This window comes from Aplidium turbinatum, chromosome 8 (genome assembly GCF_918807975.1).
Source record: "Aplidium turbinatum chromosome 8, kaAplTurb1.1, whole genome shotgun sequence".
NCBI lineage: Eukaryota > Metazoa > Chordata > Ascidiacea > Aplousobranchia > Polyclinidae > Aplidium > Aplidium turbinatum.
Window position 1 is genome coordinate 17,826,026 of NC_137479.1, and position 17,488 is coordinate 17,843,513.

General features: G+C 40.3%; 1 protein-coding gene across 1 annotated transcript; it reads left to right on the top strand.

Annotated features, from left to right (window-relative positions):
- Positions 1–229: 229 nt before the first annotated feature.
- On the top strand, positions 230–5,572 carry LOC145775115 (translocation protein SEC63 homolog). The gene has a single exon (XM_082586322.1). The coding sequence runs from the start codon at positions 247–249 to the stop codon at positions 2,443–2,445; it is 2,199 nt and encodes a 732-aa protein (XP_082442448.1). The 5' UTR covers positions 230–246; the 3' UTR covers positions 2,446–5,572.
- Positions 5,573–17,488: the final 11,916 nt, after the last annotated feature.

The window sequence follows — 17,488 nt, forward strand, 5'->3', positions numbered from 1 at the left end:
GAGAAAAGTCAAACACATTTTTGTTTAAAACCACCCAGAAAAACCTGTATTTTCAGTAATATTCTACCTCACTTGTTTGTTGAAATTATCTTTGTGCTTAGGCTTTTGAACAGTACCGGTACTTTAATCTTATTGCTAATGTTGAGTGGGGAGGATATAATATAAATAATGAGTGTTGTACAACGAGATAACAAAGTTCAATAAAAGTTTATAATTTTTTCAGGTTAATTTAGGTAGTTATACACCATGGCACATCAATTTGCTTATGATGAAAAAGGTTCCACATTTTTGTATTTTCTGCTTTCATTCTTTGCAATGCTTTTGATACCATTTTCGTATCTATTTTGGCCTAAAGGTTTGAAAGATGAAGAAAAAAGGTTGCGGCATCAATGTGATGTACATGGAAAAAGTAAATGGTATAAAAAGGTTCAAGATCAGTTTCAAAAAAGACGTAAAAAGCCAAATTTTCGAAAAATTTTTGTAGTGCTCTCCTGGATTGGTTTGTTTTGGCTGATGTATAAAGTTTCTAACATTGAGAATGATTTTGTTGAGTATGATCCTTATGAAGTGCTTGGAGTTGATAGAGATGCCACTAAAGTTGAACTGAAGAAGCGATATCGACAACTGTCTTTGGAAAACCATCCTGATAAGGGTGGTGATTCTGACACTTTTATGAAGATAAGAAAAGCTTATGAAGCGCTTACTGATGAGGAAACAATGGAAAACTGGAAAAATTATGGAAACCCTGATGGTCCACAAGCCATGGAGTTTGGAATTGCTCTGCCAAAATGGATAGTAGAATCACAGAATTCGATTTTTGTTTTGGGAATCTACATGGTGCTGTTTATGGTGATAATGCCTATCATTGTTGGTGTCTGGTGGAATCGCTCTATCAAGTACAGCAAAGAGCAAGTATTGCTTAACACAACACAACTTTACTACTATTTTTTTAATAAAACTCCCAACATGATATTGAAACGAGCTATTTTGATTTTATCTGCATCATTTGAATTTAATCGTGAACATAACTCAAAGATCAGAGCAGCCACACCAAAAGATAATGAAGAAATTCCAGAGTTAATTCGAGAGCTTGAAAATTATTCAATTACAGAAAATGCTAAGGAACGCCCTATGAACTTCCCTTACAGTGTCAAAGCTAGAGTGCTTATGTATTGTCATTTATGCCGAATAGACATGCCATCAAAGCAGTTAGAACAAGATTTAGAATACATACTTTCAAAGATGCCTTTGCTAATTCAAGAAATGGTTAGTTGTATATCACAACTCACTGTAATGGCTCATTGGAACAAAGCTGCACTTCCCAAGTTAGAAAGTCTTGAAAATGTAATGAAGTTATCACCAATGATGGTGCAAGGTCTACGAGAAGTAAAGTCACCTCTACTTCAACTGCCTTACTTTAGTGAAGAATATGTTAAGTATTGTCATGGAAACAAAAAGCATTCTGCAAGAAATCTTCGCTCCCTTGCCAGTTTAAAAGACTCTGAACGTCGACAAATGCTTCGTCGCATGGGTGATGAGGAGTATGAGACAATGACAAGTGTCTTGAAACAGTTTCCTGATGTGGAACTTCATGCTGAAACGTTGGTTATGGATGATGAAGAAGCATCAGTGATTACGGCTGGGGCCATTGTTACAGTCGTATTGCATTTAACCAGGCGATTTCTGGGAGATTTGCAAGAAAATGAAACTGAGCGCATTGTCGAAGATCTTGGACTTACGGAGGATGTTGATGAATCTGCTGAAAAACCAGTAGTAAAATTAAAGCCATGGGAAAAAGCACCCAAAAAGAAGAAAAAGAAAAAAGCTTTAAAATCAGGTAAAAAGGGGAAGAAAGTTGATAAGTCTAAAACCAATGAAGCTGAAAAGGCAGCAACGTCTGGTGCAGCAACTCGAAAGAGAACAAATGAAGACGAATCATCTTTCAGTGATACGAACAGTTCTGGAAGTGACACTGATAATCCTGGTGATGAAGATAAGGAAGAGAAGGAATGGAAAGCAATGCAAGCCACCTTCAAGAAGAAAGAAAAAAATTCCGTTGCTGGTGATAAGAGAACTCATACCGTTTATACCCCAAATTTCCCTGAGGAAAAGCAGGAATGGTGGTGGGCATATGTTTGTGACAGAAAGCGTCATTTGCTCCTCACAGCACCAGTTTTGATTACTAATTTGGTTGAAACGGCAGAAATTGAATTGAAGTTCCCAGCTCCCCAAAAGCCCGGTTCCTACACATACACCGTGTGGTTAAGATCCGATTCTTACTTGGATTGCGACCAAAAGCAAGACTTAAAGCTGGAAGTTCATGATGCTAAGCCGGTCGAGGAAGATCATCCACAGTGGAATATATCGGATGAAGACGAAAAGGAAGACGGTGACAGCGAAGATGAAGGTATATCTTCGGAAGATCAATCTTCAGATGAAGAATGATAAAATACAGCGTGCAATAAAAAAATAAACTTTTCTTGACTTGGGAAAGTAATACTAGTTCATACCAACAATGTACCTTTACAACTTTTTATCCACTTTTCAAAATGAAAGATTTGTTTTGATGTAAAATGTCTAAGCTTTGTTACGTGCATATGTCGGACTTCAAACTATAAAGCTCGTTAAAAAATAAAAGCCTCTGGATAAATCTAAAATAATAATTCTATTGGATCGTTTAGAACCGTGATAGGAAACACAGCAGTGCACGACCTGCGGGCGCGGCTGTTGATAATAATTTCTGTGACCGTTCACGTGTGCATTAAAATTCAAGTTATGGCGGCCGTGCAGATGAAAGTTTTTTGACTGTCAACGGTCTGTCACTATTCGGAGAATCCGATTCGGAGAAATCCCAATTTGGAGACAGCCTTTTTCGGATTAGGTTATTGTAGTGGTTAATCAAATGAAGTCTCAGCGAAAATGTCTCAACTAAAGTTGCTAGATGTTGTTGCCAGATATCGCTATAGTCTATACCCGCAAAATATCAGCTAGTTTACATCTACCTCATTGAAACAATAACTTTCTCGTTTGCATGGGAAAGTAAATACAAAAACCGCTTACTCAAATGATCCCTACAAATCCTCTAAATAAACAGAAGCCGTCGTTGGATTTAAAAAATTACCCAATCGGTTTTCTTCGAAAGAGGCTGTCTCCGAATCGGATTTTCCTAAACCGGCCATTCCGGACTGTCAATGCAGATACTTACGTAAATACCGAACCATGGGTGACCAAATTCGATTGCTAGATAGCAATCTGGATTCCGAACTAAGGTGAATAATGTCCAACGAGTTGCCTGGTTTTGCTTGCTTAACTGCGCGCGCACAAGGCCAAGGGACTCATTAAACCCATGCAAACTGTGCTGTAATAAATTCCACCTTACCCCTTTAAGGCTAGGCTTACCGGGGACATGGTATTCTTAAAACATAATTAATGAAAATAACTTAAGCTCACTAACGGCCGTAAGTAGAAAAAAAGCTGCTGATGCGAACGCCGAATTGAAAACGTCGTGTACTCCTGTTTTGGAACTATTCTAATCCTTCATGTTGTGTGATGTCAAAAACGGCAGGTTTAGCAAAGAAGCATTTTCCGTGCTTTGTTTATAGTGTGCAATGTTGAGGTTTCAAAATCAGGTAATGTCGTGTGCTTGTGTGTGTTTTTTGTTTGTGATTAATGGCAGTTTATTAGATTTGTAGTCTACATGCTATCAAATTTTCTTGTTGAGTCTTGCGGAATTTACAGGATGAGTTTAAAAACACTGATTTGATTGATTGTTTGCCATCAACGATGTCGACGAATTGTATATTTAAACAGTTCTTTCGCCATGTCTTTCGTCACATATTCATTAATGATGGAGAAGCGCATTTATTTTTCTGATTGCGGTTCTTCTCGCCTAAATTTTATGTTGCCTGCCAGCAGAAATTGTATTTCTTTTTTAACTATTTTGTGTAATGACTTGAATAGTTGATATGAAGTGCCACTGCTCTGTCTAAATTGTTTTATTAAGTAAGTTGCCTGTTTAATGGTGAAAAGCATTGCAAAACCTTGTTCACAATAATTGACCATTTTAAATAAGTTATATGTACGCAAGCCTCTGAGCTTCTTTATTTTTCCGGTGGTCAATTTCTCGCGTCCGGCAGTCAAAATAAAGCATTCTTATTTTAAAACTTCTTTAATTAATATTGTGCTCTTGCGTTTATTCAAGTAACAACGCAAATAAGGCCTTGAAATATATTTTCAGTTGTACATAAGTGTACTGTTTCCCAAGCAGGTGTAGAGCTAAGCAATATTTTTCGTCGACGTGTGAAAGACTTTGCCGACAAGGTTGCGAGTGAAGAGAAAAAAGTTTCACAAACAAACGTGGGTGAAAAAAAATTGTTAAATACCAACTGAGTGGAAAGATGTTGGCTTGTGGAAGCCTACGACCAAACATGATTTAGCGGCGTCGTAGTTTCGGACGCCATTTAACGAGTAGACCACCGAGAGCTTAGAGGCCTGCGTAAGCTTACAATAAATGCATAATTTAGAGATCTCGTAATAATTCAGATTCTCAATTCCTACTCTAGTAATCATCTCACGTCTGATACACATTTATTATTTCGATTCTGTCAACACCAATTAGCCTACTGGCATTTTGTGGATTAACACGCTATAAGTTGTATAGGGGAAAAGCAGGACAAAATGGATATGCTAACTTCAAAGTGCTTTTTGGCTCGTTTTGTTAGGCTAGTTGTCAAAATCAAGCGATTTTTTGTAAACTTGTTAAAATTGGTATCTGTCAATTAAAACAGTCAGTGTTTGTAACCAGTAAAATTATTATAAATTAACTTTCGCCGCCATAAAGGCAACTTTTTCAGTATTGTTATTTAGCTAGAATCAAGGTAACTATTTGACAAATTTATCTTTGTTTTAAACAACACCAACTTTCTGTTTGAAAACAATCCTTATATAGTATACCCTTAAAAAAACTATTGTTTAAGCGATGTTGCAACTCATATCAACATGTCCGTTTTTTTTGTTTAAATTCACAAAACAGAACTGTTGACTTATTTATTATGACCAACTCAGAAAACTTTTTAAATTTGACCAAATTATTGAAACTTCAAATCGACTTTTCTTAGACACATATCGTATAAACAGTGGCTTAATGTTACAGTTGCCACTAATTACTTTGTACAGTAGGAGTTATAAAAAAATGTTTCTATCTTATAAGTACACTTCAACTTGAAAGTGATCTTATTTTTCTTAAAGATCACAAAAAAAGTGATCTTGATCTTCAAAATCATGCCCATCTCTGGGCACGAGGGTTTCCAATTTTTATTGTGGAATATATACTCAAGTAGTTTTGCAAATGGAGAAATAAAAACGTTATTTTTATCTAGTTTTTTTTTTTTTAAACAAAGAGTCTGTTTTTCCCGCTTTGCTTAACAAGGTATATAGGTCTTTGATTCGCTTTAAACTTGTGTGTATTCAAAGCATGTGGAGGTCTTGTTTGCATCTTTGCCGAGTTTAGTTTTACGTGTCAGTTCTCAATGTTCGTAGTTGCAAAGTATGAATATATTGGTGAGGTGGACAATATTTAGTATTTTGTCAGATACAAGCGAGTTTGAAAAGTCCGGTGGAGCTTTCCAGATGGCACGTTGTTACTGGGTTTCGTTTGAACCGTCGAAAATGTACCCTTCGAGCACTCGAGTTGAAATTTTTGCTGATAAACATGATTGGTATTGTGCAATTCGACTTAATCACTTACCTACTACAATCATATCAAATATGGTTATTACTATCTAAACCAGTGGTTCCCAACCTTTTTTTGGCTGTTACCCTAATCTCCACCTAGAAGTGAGCCAATTACCCCCACGACCAATTTTCAAAAACAAAAGTGTTCATTGCTACGTATTTCAAAGGGCTAACTGTGACAATCAAAATGCAATGCAATACTGAATACAAGATAACAATGCGTTGTAAACATTCAATGCGAAGGTTGGGCCTGGACTTCAGCCGCCAGCTTTGTGATCCTGGGCTTTGTGGTAGGCTACTGAGGGCGATTCTTGTGTCGCTTTCGGCATCCTGGCGATTGCGCTTTTTTGTCTTCATTCCCAAGACAGTTAAAAATCCTTGTTCACAGCGATACGTTGTTGAAAAAGATGTCAGGATATTTAATGCCCGTGTCGCTAATGTTGGTGTGTCCTGGAGTCTGCTAAACCATAAGGGTTCCAATCCAAGCCTTTCCCCTTGAAATCAATTTTCAACGCTTTGTTCATTGATTCGGAGAGTGATAAGTTCTTCTTTGGCCGGAAAGTCGTCATCATCCACCTGGCTGTCATCACATGCGAAGGGCTCAGTGCACCATTGGAGACTAGCCGTGTTCAAATTCGGAAAGTAGTTGTCCATCTTCTTGGCCAGCTGGCCTAAGTGGTCAGCTCAGCTATGTCCTCCTTCAACGCCCCTGTCAACTCAAGTCCATTACCTTCGAGATACATGTCAAGCGTCTGAAACTGCGCCTCTTCCAACTCGCTTGTTCCACAATTTAACATTTGCGATAAATGCTGCTCTGGGTACTTTGGTGTCGATCACAGTTACATTCTTGCCTTGAATTAAAAGATTGCCTTTGTTCAATTCACCAAAGATACCGGTATTCCTGTATTTTCCCATGCCGTTTACCTTTTCCACGTAAGAAGCGATTTCCTAAATCAAACTCAAAAATATGACCGATCATCAAATAATTTTCTTTACTAAATTGTGGTTTTGAACGAATTACCGTATTGCAAAAGATGTTTGATGCCGCGCTGCTAGATAAATTATATCCACTACCGGTATGTGAAAGTTTTATTGATCAATTTGCCAGGTTTTCTAGTTAGACGAGCTCAAAGTTCTTATCTAAAATCAAATTATTATCTAAAATCGAGTGACATGACCATAAGAATACGGTATGGTACTCCTTTCATTTCTAATTCTATCCACACATTTTGTAAAGCTGGCTTTTCGGCAATAAGTTACAGTATTTGAAAGGAAAGCATAAAAATACACTAAACATCCATGCTCCTTTTCGAAAAGCATTACCATCAATTGAACAGTCACGCGACTCTGGTTCGGCTCTAGGTGTGTGCGCTTGAGCAACGCATTCCCGGACTGTTCTCCATTTAGCGGCACGTAGGCTAGTAGATGGAATAATTCTCCTGCAGCAGCATTTCAACAATCGAAAACTTTACTCTGCCAATCTCAGTAACCGGCCCTGTGTCAAAAGCCTCTTCAAGTATGCGAAACTCCCAGGAATAACCTATCAGAGGCTTTGTTAGTCCGAGGACAAATATTCAAAAACCAAACCAATTGGATAAGGGAGCGTTCAAATATTACGTAACGCTGTTTTTCCAAATTTTTGACCCCCCCCCCCTCCCCCATGTGACGCCAACGTAACGTTTTTGTCAACCCCCCTCCCCCACGTGACGCTTTTCCATTACAAAGCCAGTTTTGCCAGTTTATATCAAAATTATGACGTAGAAACACGTGCTGATAAAATATCTTAGTTTGTATGCACCTAAAGCTTACGTTTGAGATATGAAATTTTAGCTATGTTCTTTTTTTGGAATTAAAACGTTATGTACCTACTGAAAGCGTTTAGTAGCCTACAGCAAGCGGATGGAAAATTTGCAATGATGTAGGCCTATGTGTGGTAATTGTGCCATCATGCCGACAATAATCGAAAGCGAATGTTGCCAGGAGAATGACTCTGTGTTAGCCAAAACCAAAACTGTTCAAAGTCTTGTTGTTTTCTCGCTTTGCTATTCAATCCAAACGCCCGATCGTACTCACAGACCTGTACCTAGGTCGATCGAGTTTTGTGGGTATACTGCATTGACAGTGGCTTTCACATATCTTGAAAAATCAAAGACAGAAGAAACAGCTTCAGGGATGAGCAGGTGTCTGGACTTGGTGTCTTGTAGCTCTGCCTGTAGATCACGTTGGTAATCGTTGGCCAGAAAATGATTGCTGCACACACGGCAGTGCTTGTTTACAGGTGGGTCTTTGAGTTTCATCGCCGAGACCCATTTCTTCAGCTTGTCGTCATTATTCAGAGGTAAACGATGAAAGGATACCCCTTTGACGATTCCCCGGTTAGTACAACCGGGAGCCATACAAGAAGCCACCATTTTAAGGGCGTAAAAACTCCCTTAGCACAAAATTGTTCGCTGTTTCGGTAGCCTACGCGGTTTGTTCCTTGTGTTTGCACGCAAAACAGTAGACCTTGGATGCGGCGTTGCCAGCCAAACACGTCATCAAAAATTTTGACCAATCAGAATCATTCAAATCAAAAAAGGTTTTTTAATTAATGGTAACACAAAAAATAAAAAAAATTGTTGAAAAGCGTTTTATTTCAGAAAGATCTACAAATACAAAAGCCATGTATTTTCGTTGCAGTGCACCTTTAAGTTTAAAGCATAAAGACCAAAAACAGTCTTTAATGAATTTATTAACAATTAACGTAATGTAGCCTACTTCAATAGCTGCTGAAGTCAATGAGATGAGACATCGGTGGTCGATCAAAGTTGTCACTTTCATTGCAAAGCAAACATGCGGTAGCCTACTGCTTTCTTGCCGACGTGTAGGAAAAAGCGCTTGAGCATATTTGTTAAAGTGCCCCTGACAGGTTGGATCCAAGTATAGCAACTTTTTAAAGCATTTCCTAGCGCAAAATTACACTTAGCAAACTTTTTAATCCTAACCACGTAGCTCGACTGGTTAGGGCGTAATTTAATCAAACGACTGCTCCGCAGCGCCACCACAGGCGAAACTCCATATTTCACTGCTCTGGGACGACTTTGGTGGTATTACGTCATCCTAAGTGGATGTCGTTAACAACGGATGAAACAAACGCTTCTTAGATGTAATTGGTGGATCACAGTTTGGTCGGAGTTGGTACAAGCGGTTGCTTTTTTCGAAGATTTATAGTTTTTTGCAGTTTAATAAAACTGTACTGGATACGTTCCTACAAAACCTAAAATAGACTTGAAGTGAAAAATGAAGAAATCGTACGAATCACCATTCATATTTAATTCATCATCACTATTCAAAAGTAAATAAAAGTTCTCTCTCTTTCTCATAATGTGCCTTCAGTTGGCCATTGAAATCCTGTGTAACGGCCATCTGGATCTGGAAAATTGTTTCGGATTCGCCAAACAATACATGACAGCATCACAATCCGATTGTTGCTTCCGAGAGCATCACCTTGTAGTATCCACTCTAACACATGCCTGTAGGCATTTTTACTTGAGTGGTAGGCTACTGACAAAATCATCTTCAGTGAAGTGAACATATACGACTAGTTTTGTATGGCCCATCCCACTTTCAAACACTTGAAGAAAACTTTGACCATTTTCTTCTCAGTACCTTGTTTTGTGGGAAAAGAAAGCACACGGTCTTTGTCACTGACAATGTCACATAAACAGCAATTTGTAGGCATTGCCTCAACCATAAATTAAAGGTAGGGGAAGGAGGGGCAAGAAGTCACAAAATTTACTAATTGAACCATCTACACGCCCTGGGTGGGAATTTCATAAACATTTACAAACTAAGGTTTACTGTCGCACTTCGAGTACTTGAAGTACATATAATATTCCACATAACTATATTCTTTATCAAAAATTTTCGACATTTTGAATGAGCACCGAGGTGAGACTTTTTCCCCCGCCTCCGGGTTAGTTGTCACAAACCTTGGGGTAAATTGTCACATGCAGTTTGTAACGCGTAAAGTTTATTTAGGATGCAGTACAATGGAATTAATAAGATAGTACAGATAGGCTACATTAATAAGCCAATTATACATAGTATTCACTTTACAAGTATGGTATTTGTTGTTACTTTTAAAATTGGCTTTTGTGTGGAGTCCAAAACTACTGCACATTGTACTCAGATAATTGAGAACAGTGAAAGCTAAACAAGTTTGCTTCTCGTTTTGTTTGTCCACAAAGTGGAATTGGAAGCTTGAAGACAACATCCTCTAGTGGATGAAGGTAAGTATCAGGATTTTCAGGAAAATGAAACTGCATGTTTCCAAATTTATCAAGGCATTTTTTCCGCATGAAGTTTGATCTAATCTGATCTTTGGTGAATTCTAAACCTTTTCCAACGTAATATTGTGTGGCTCGATCACTTTCGAATTTCACAACAATGTGGTCGTCCATATCTATGTTATCAAAACTAAGTGGTGTCTGGACACAACTTTCATCATCTGAGTCTTCATCGGTGGTATCATCGCACAAGGTTGTTTCATCTAAGCTTTCATTGTCCTCACTTGATGATTCTGGTGCTGGAGTCTTGGTCTTCTTTTGAAACTTTATCACTCTTTTAGCGGCTGTTTTCTTGCTTTTTCTTTTGCTGTTCTTTTCTTCTGCCATCCTTTTCATAACAGATGAGTCTGTGTATATCTCAGATTTTCTCTTCTTCCTTTTCCTGGAGCTCTTCTTCCTTGCTTTGAGGTGCCCAAATAGTCGTAGAGTTTGTGGAGGAATTAAGATTTGAGTAGATGACGCGGAGCCTGAAGAAGGCACATGTGTGTCTTCAAACAAGGCTTGACTTGTGGTTTAGATTGGAATATAACGACTTAATGTTTTGTAGTTAACATCATTGTTGCTAGCAGATTTTCTGATGCTCAGGCCACCATTCACAACCGCTTATGCAGCAGCCTCCATCGCGTCTTTCGAATACCGTCCACGTTCAGTTTTCCTTTGGTAGTTCCGCATCTGCAAAAATATAAGCTACCGGTACTGGTTTTATATGAGAAACAAGAATTATTGGTAATACAGTAGGTTTAGCTTATTTATGACAGAATTTACAGAAATACACTCTGATTGAAACAAGATGGTTAATGAAGTATTAGTATTGAACCTCGGGGTAAGTTGTCACACAATGTGACAACTTACCTCAAAGCATCTTTAGTTTTTAAATTCCAAATTTTGGTCAACATGCTTCAGCATTTTAAACGATAAGTTCATCCATATATTACTGACATTAGTCACTACTAACAGAAACAAAAAGATTCCGCATATATTCAGAAACGTTTAAGTTGTATCAAAATACCTACCTTGGGCAATTCGTCTTCGCAAGAAGCAGAAAATCACTACAGGTTATTGTCTAGATTTTGTTCACTTCTGTTGCTTAAACCAACATGGCCGATCTCAACGTGTAACCAGGGAAGTAGTACTCGCTTTTTATGACGCCAGAAAGAAGTTTATTACACTGGGTGCGCTAAACTCAGGCTTGTGACAACTTACCCGTGTGACTTTTAGCCCCTCTCTCCCCTACTGTTTGTGAGATATTGTTGTTACACTGTAAATGGCTATAGCCAGATTAGGACAAATAAAAAAGTATGAAAATTGTAGCCCTATGAAACTGCAATTTCAATTGAATTGAGATTCTGTTTGATAAAAGTAAACTCAACCTAATTTGAACGAAACCTGATAGTAATAATAATTTCACTTTTTCATTTCGGTAATTCTTAATTTGCACATGCTTTAGACCAACAGAGCCCCACCACACATTCACGTTTTGCAGTAGCCGTACCATACTTTACCAAGTCATCACAGAGAAAGAATGTATCCTTCCCGCTTACTGTGACGTCACAGCGGTGTTGCCGTTTTTATTTTCGCAATTGAATGAGTGCCAGATTCGCCGATGTCAACGAAAGTTTGCAAGCGTGTAACTTAGTAGCCTGTTGATATTTTTTACGATTTGCTAGTCAGGGAAGTTTGTTAGTGTCATCTTTTTGGTATCTTAGGTAAATTTAGCGAATTTATTTACCTGTCAGAGGCACTTTAAATTCGCGACACTCCTTTTCAACTTTACGTTTCTTGGCAAAATCCATAGGAAAATATTTAGTGTAAATTCAAAATCTAATTCTAACTGAAAACAAAGAAACTAAAAACACAAAGAACTAAAATTTAACCAACAATCACTATTATTTGTATACGTTCCCGGTTTAATTATTACACTAATCAGCCAAATTTCACTTTGATCTATTTTTCCGGTTTGAGACTGAAGAGATTCTTACAAGACAAAGAAAAAGAATGGAAGGCCCGTTTATGACAGAACATAACATGTTTGTCACTTGACTAAAAACAGAAAACAAATAATCAAAGAACTAAAAAATAACCAACAGTCACTATTCTTTGACGTAGTAAGCAAGTAGTGGTGGATTGCGGCAGAGTGTGGCCGCGAGCCACATTTATGTAAAGGCCGGAAACTGTCTGCGGCCGCTCAAAATCCCGTCGCGGCCGGATCCGGCCCGCGGGCCGTATGTTGCCCGTCCCTGACTTAGAACCTGTATGGAATTACGGGAATTACAGTATCGTAGTTGATACTTGATAGAGATTTTGTTGGTTGGATATGATTTCAGCTTAATTTAGTATCCAAACGACGATACCAGCCAGCACAAATAAACTACCGTACCGTACTCGTAAGCGTTAACGTAACGTTTTGCTTGAACCCCCTCCCCCCCGATGTGACGCTAACGTAACGCTTTTCATAAAGCCCCTCTCCCCCTCGATAGCGTTACGTAATATTTGAACGGTCCCTAAGCTATTAAGCTGGCTGACAATAAGCATGCTCACTGTTTATATTAGATTGAATGTGTTTGTGACTTTGCGTATTGCAGACTTGTAAAACCAAGATTGGACTTGGTATTGACAGTTATTGTTTTGTTTTAATATGTGACCGGTACGCCGAATGACGGTAAGATCTGTGCCGGTACGCCGTATTAAAAAGTTTGAGTAGCACTGTCGTAGTGTATCACTTATCTAGCTTTGACATTTAAACGAAATTAGACTCAGAAAGATGGGAGTATAAAAGATAAATTGAAATGATGCAAAATACTCTGAAGATGCGGCACGGTTTGTTTCGTTTTGGAGACTTTTGTTGCTAACAGTTGCCTAAACGTTTTTTTATTTGTGTGTTTCTAACACATTCGCATAGCATAAGTCTAATAAAATATAAGCTATCGCCGTGGCATTTGTGCGGTACACAGCATAATAATAGCCTACAGTAGTTGTTGTCAATTTACATTGGGACGAAGTCAAGAGGGTAAGCTCAGAGTCCTTGTGGTCACAGCGGAAAACCATAATAATTCCGTGGGAAAGTTGCAAGATAAAATTCCCGAGTCCTTTCGTCTGTATGCGATGACACCGAGCGAAACACACTTCTGAAGCCACTTCACGAATTGTATTTCAAGACATAGGACAGCTACATGGACTGTTACAAAGGGATAGCGCAACACGTAGGCACTATACGCACTAAAAAACTTGTCACCGCAGGACAGATTTCTGGTTAAAGGACGGAAATTTCGTCTAAGTTAGTTGGTACGCACAAAGCAAGCAGTTTTAATATTCCACCAACCTTTTCAAGCGACAATCTAAAATGATGAAACTGGTGCAATGTTTCAACAACCAGTAACTGGCACCTATGACGTAAAAGTCCTCCTATTGTTGTGTAATTCCATAGGAGGTCTTCTTCTTGCGTTTGAGGCCGCCACAGATCACGTTGTTACATCCAGGCGCAGCAGCCAATGGATTGTGTATTCATCGAGCGTTGTTAGGTCCACATGTCTAACTTGTGGTCGGTATACAGGACATTGATAGATAATGTGGTGTGCAGTTTGAAAATCTGAGCCACACGCACAAGATGGTGAATCGGCGAGGCCCCACTGGAACATGTTGCTGCTAAAACGGCCCACTCCAGTCCGCAGGCGATTGAGCTTCACCCATTCCTTCCGGGGTAGTTCTGCTCCAGGTGGGGTGTTGGTATTGGGAAGGACCGTGAATTGGGTTGGTCTCGCAACTTCTCTCCATTCACGGTTCCAAACTTCGGAAATGTGGAAGTTCGATTTGCACATAGCTGCAGCATGTCGGGAGAACGGGCATCAAGATTTCAAGCGCTGGGGCTTTTGGGAGTGCGAGGTTAGAACAATCTGGTTGAGGAGGTGGTCATCCCTTGACATAGCTTGTAGGAGTACCAGACTACGTAGGTCTACGTGGTTTTCCCTGCGAAGTCTACCTGGGGCGATGCCTGATAGTACCGGCAGAAAGTCAGTGGGAGTTGGAAGCAGGCATCCGGTGATTATTCTCATGGTGGTGTTGAGGGCAGTGTCAATTTTGGAAGTGTTTACGCTGCTGCACCAAGTGGGGGAAGCATATTCGGAGGTGCTGTAAACAAGTGCAAGAGCACTTGTACGGAGTGTGGATGTACTAGCACCCCAGGAAGTTCCAGCTAGGCATCTCAGCAGGTTGTTGCGTGCTGATAGCTTAGCATGGAGGGCTTCAGCATGGTGTTTGTAGGTTAATTGTCGGTCGAGCTTCACTCCTAGGTAGGTAGGACACGGATTGTGTGGGAGTGGGTTTCCGTTGAGAGAGACTGACAATTGGCGCGTAGATTCCATGTTGCAAAGGTGAAAAGGTGTGACGGTGGTCTTTGCCAGGCTCAGTTTCAGCACCCACAGCTTCAGGTAGTCTGCGATTTGGGCCATGTCATCTGTAAGTGCTTCCTCTACCACATGCCAGGACTTGTCAGAATTGAGTAGTGCCAGATCATCAGCATAGCCGTACTGGCGTGACGTAGTCTCTGGCATGTCACTAATGTAGATGTTAAATAGTAGGGGTGATAAGCATGATCCTTGCGGAACATCGTTTTTTAAGCGGCGGGGCCGGCTGCACTGCCCGTCACTCGTCTTAAGCAAAAAGGTCCGATTTGCAAGAATATTTGCGAGAAATCGCACTACCTTTTTGTCTGGGATCATGCAGAGGAGCTTTAGGGTTAGCCCTTGGTGCCACACAGTGTCATAGGCAGCAGTGAGGTCCACCAAGATTACTCCTGCTTTGTTGCCCTTCTCAAAACTTTCCTCTATATCCTCGGTCAGCTTGACTGCTTGGTGAGTCGTACAGCGTCCGTGCCGAAATCCAGCTTGTTCTTTTGGTAGCTGGGGATCAACAACTGGCTCGAGTCTAGTTAGCAGGAGCCGTTCCAGGATCTTGTATGGGACGCAGAGTAGTGATATTGGACGATAGCTCTTGGGATCATCAGCTGGCTTGTTTGGTTTAGGTACTGCCACAACAGTTGCTTTTCGTCAGATTTTAGGTATGGCCTGGAGGGTCAGGCAAGCAAACCTTTTCAACCATGCCAGACATTTGGAGCCACAGTGCCTCAAGAATTCTGGAGGGATGTTATCGGGCCCTTGTGCTTTCCCGCTTTTAACTTGTTTGATGGCAGACGCAAGTTCTCTGGTGCTGAAGAGGGCTGACAGATGGCCATCTGCGCTTGGGGCGTTCCAGAGCCTTCTGCATTCCTGCTTCACTGCAAGGGCGTGCTTCTTGTTTGCCACTTTACATTTGCCATTGGCTAGGAGCTGTTGTGCTATGGCGTTAGCGGTTACAGGGCATCGTTTAGGATTGGAGATGCGGCCTGTAAGGCAATTGAAGGTTTTCCATGCAGCTCTGCTTGAGTGGGTAAAGTCAATGCCTTGCACTGTATCTTCCCAACGCTGCTTACGTTTCACGTTGAGGTGTTCTAATAGATCAGTGACAGTCATGGATGTCTCTTCACTGGATTTTGAGGCCAGGAACGCATCATAGCGTTTGTTGCATTCTTCGTCCCATGATGGTATAAATTGACGACGGAATCCACGGGGGATGGAGTTCTTTGCTGCCACGAGTAAGGTTTTGCAGAAGGCTTTATAAGACTTCTCCAGTCCGTCAGAAGTTGGTTCTGGGAGATGCCGGGTTTTCTTTTCAACCAGGAGTGTGAACTTGGTCCAGTTTGCCTTGCGAAAATTCCACCTCTTCACAGGTTTGCTTGAGACTGGGTTGAATGGGTTTTCAGGGGTGATGAGCGATTGTCTATGTTGGGACTTAGGAAAGGGGCTAAGGATGGTACGATTTGGTAAAGGTCCTTTTAGGTTGGCAAAGGCCAGATCTGGATTGGTTGTTGTTTTCCATCTTCCTGACAAAAAACTGTCTGGTTGTTTTGGATTGAACATTAATTGGATAGCCTACCAGTGACAGCTGCCCATGATTCAAGCGCCATGCCGTCTGCATTTGAATGGCGGTAGCCCCAGGTTGTGCTGTGGGCATTGAAGTCTCCGGCATATATGCATGGTGGAGCAAAGGCGGGAATGGAGTTAGCTTGCAGACGTGTATTTGGTGGTTTATACACGTTGATCACAGCTGTGCCTTCGATTTCAGTGGCTGTCCATTCAACTTCACAGTCAGGATTGGATGAAGCAATCGGTATCCACTTAGCGGAGTTCTTTACATATGTGGCTATTCCGTAAATATTGCTATTGGTGCATGCTGCCAGGGTATATCCACTAATCTTTGACTTCGATACTTTGGTGGTGTGGGTTTCTTGCAGGAGTAATGCAGTCACGTTATGCTTTTGTGTGAGATGTTCCAACATGTCGCATTTGGCTTTGGTAAGGCCTTCAACGTTTAGCTGCAAGATTGTGACTCCGACAGGATGAATTTCTCTCATTGGACACCGGGGCCGAGGGTTTATCCTTTTACCACCCCAGGTGCCATGTGAGTTGCGGTCTCTGATTGTTGCCATTCGCTTCATTAATATGAATTACCAGGACTCACCACGAGGAGGTTGGCAACATGAGTCCCATAGGAGGTAAAAAGGAATGATGCAACATTTCATCAACCAGTAACTGGCATCTATGACGTAACAGTCCACATAGTGTTGTGTCATTCTACAGGAGGTAAAAAAGGAATGATGCAACATCTCATCATTTTTCAGAAATATTCTATGACGTACGACGCCAGGTTAAGTAGACTTTAACGGTTTTATGTGACGTTTGATTTGGGAAACGATTGTTCGTAACACCTTGTAGCCTAAGAAAAATTTGTCCGGTAGATTACCAGTAAGATTCCAGGACCCTCGATCCAACAGCTGTAAAAAAGATCAATAGATAAAACAGCGTTTCATTGACTGCCACTTACTGAAAACTGTTTTTCAAAATAGAATAAGAAGCATCGACTAAAAGTTCACTTCCTGAAATGCTTTTGACTGTTCATGCAGCAGCTGTTCGTGCAAAGCATTAAATTTAATAGTCTTGCAATAGGCCTAAATAATGTCTTCAAGCTTAAAGGGCTTGATTAAGGCTCACGGGGCCCGAGGCACAGCTAAGTTTAGGTGCCCTATTGGTAATGGCATTCGATGCAGAGCAGCAGTGCTCAACTAAAGCTTAAAATAGCAAGTAGCTTTTCAAGTAGCAAAAAGTAGCAAGTGAAATTCCAAGTAGCAAATTTACATTGTACTTAAGAGAAACCATCGCATGATCGCGTTCAAGACTTCAACCAAAACGAACGCGTTCAAGCGAAATTCGCCGAAGCGTGATGATGCGGAATCGTTATTCTATTTAGCAATCGTTATTCAATTTGAAATCGTTACTCAAAAATAACAACTGTGCACACACTGGCACAACAACTTTCACTACCTATGCCTTGTAAAA

What these genes read in the sequence shown, in the direction of transcription:
- LOC145775115 (XM_082586322.1), top strand. Translation starts at nt 247, where the DNA reads ATGGCACATCAATTTGCTTATGATGAAAAAGGTTCCACATTTTTGTAT.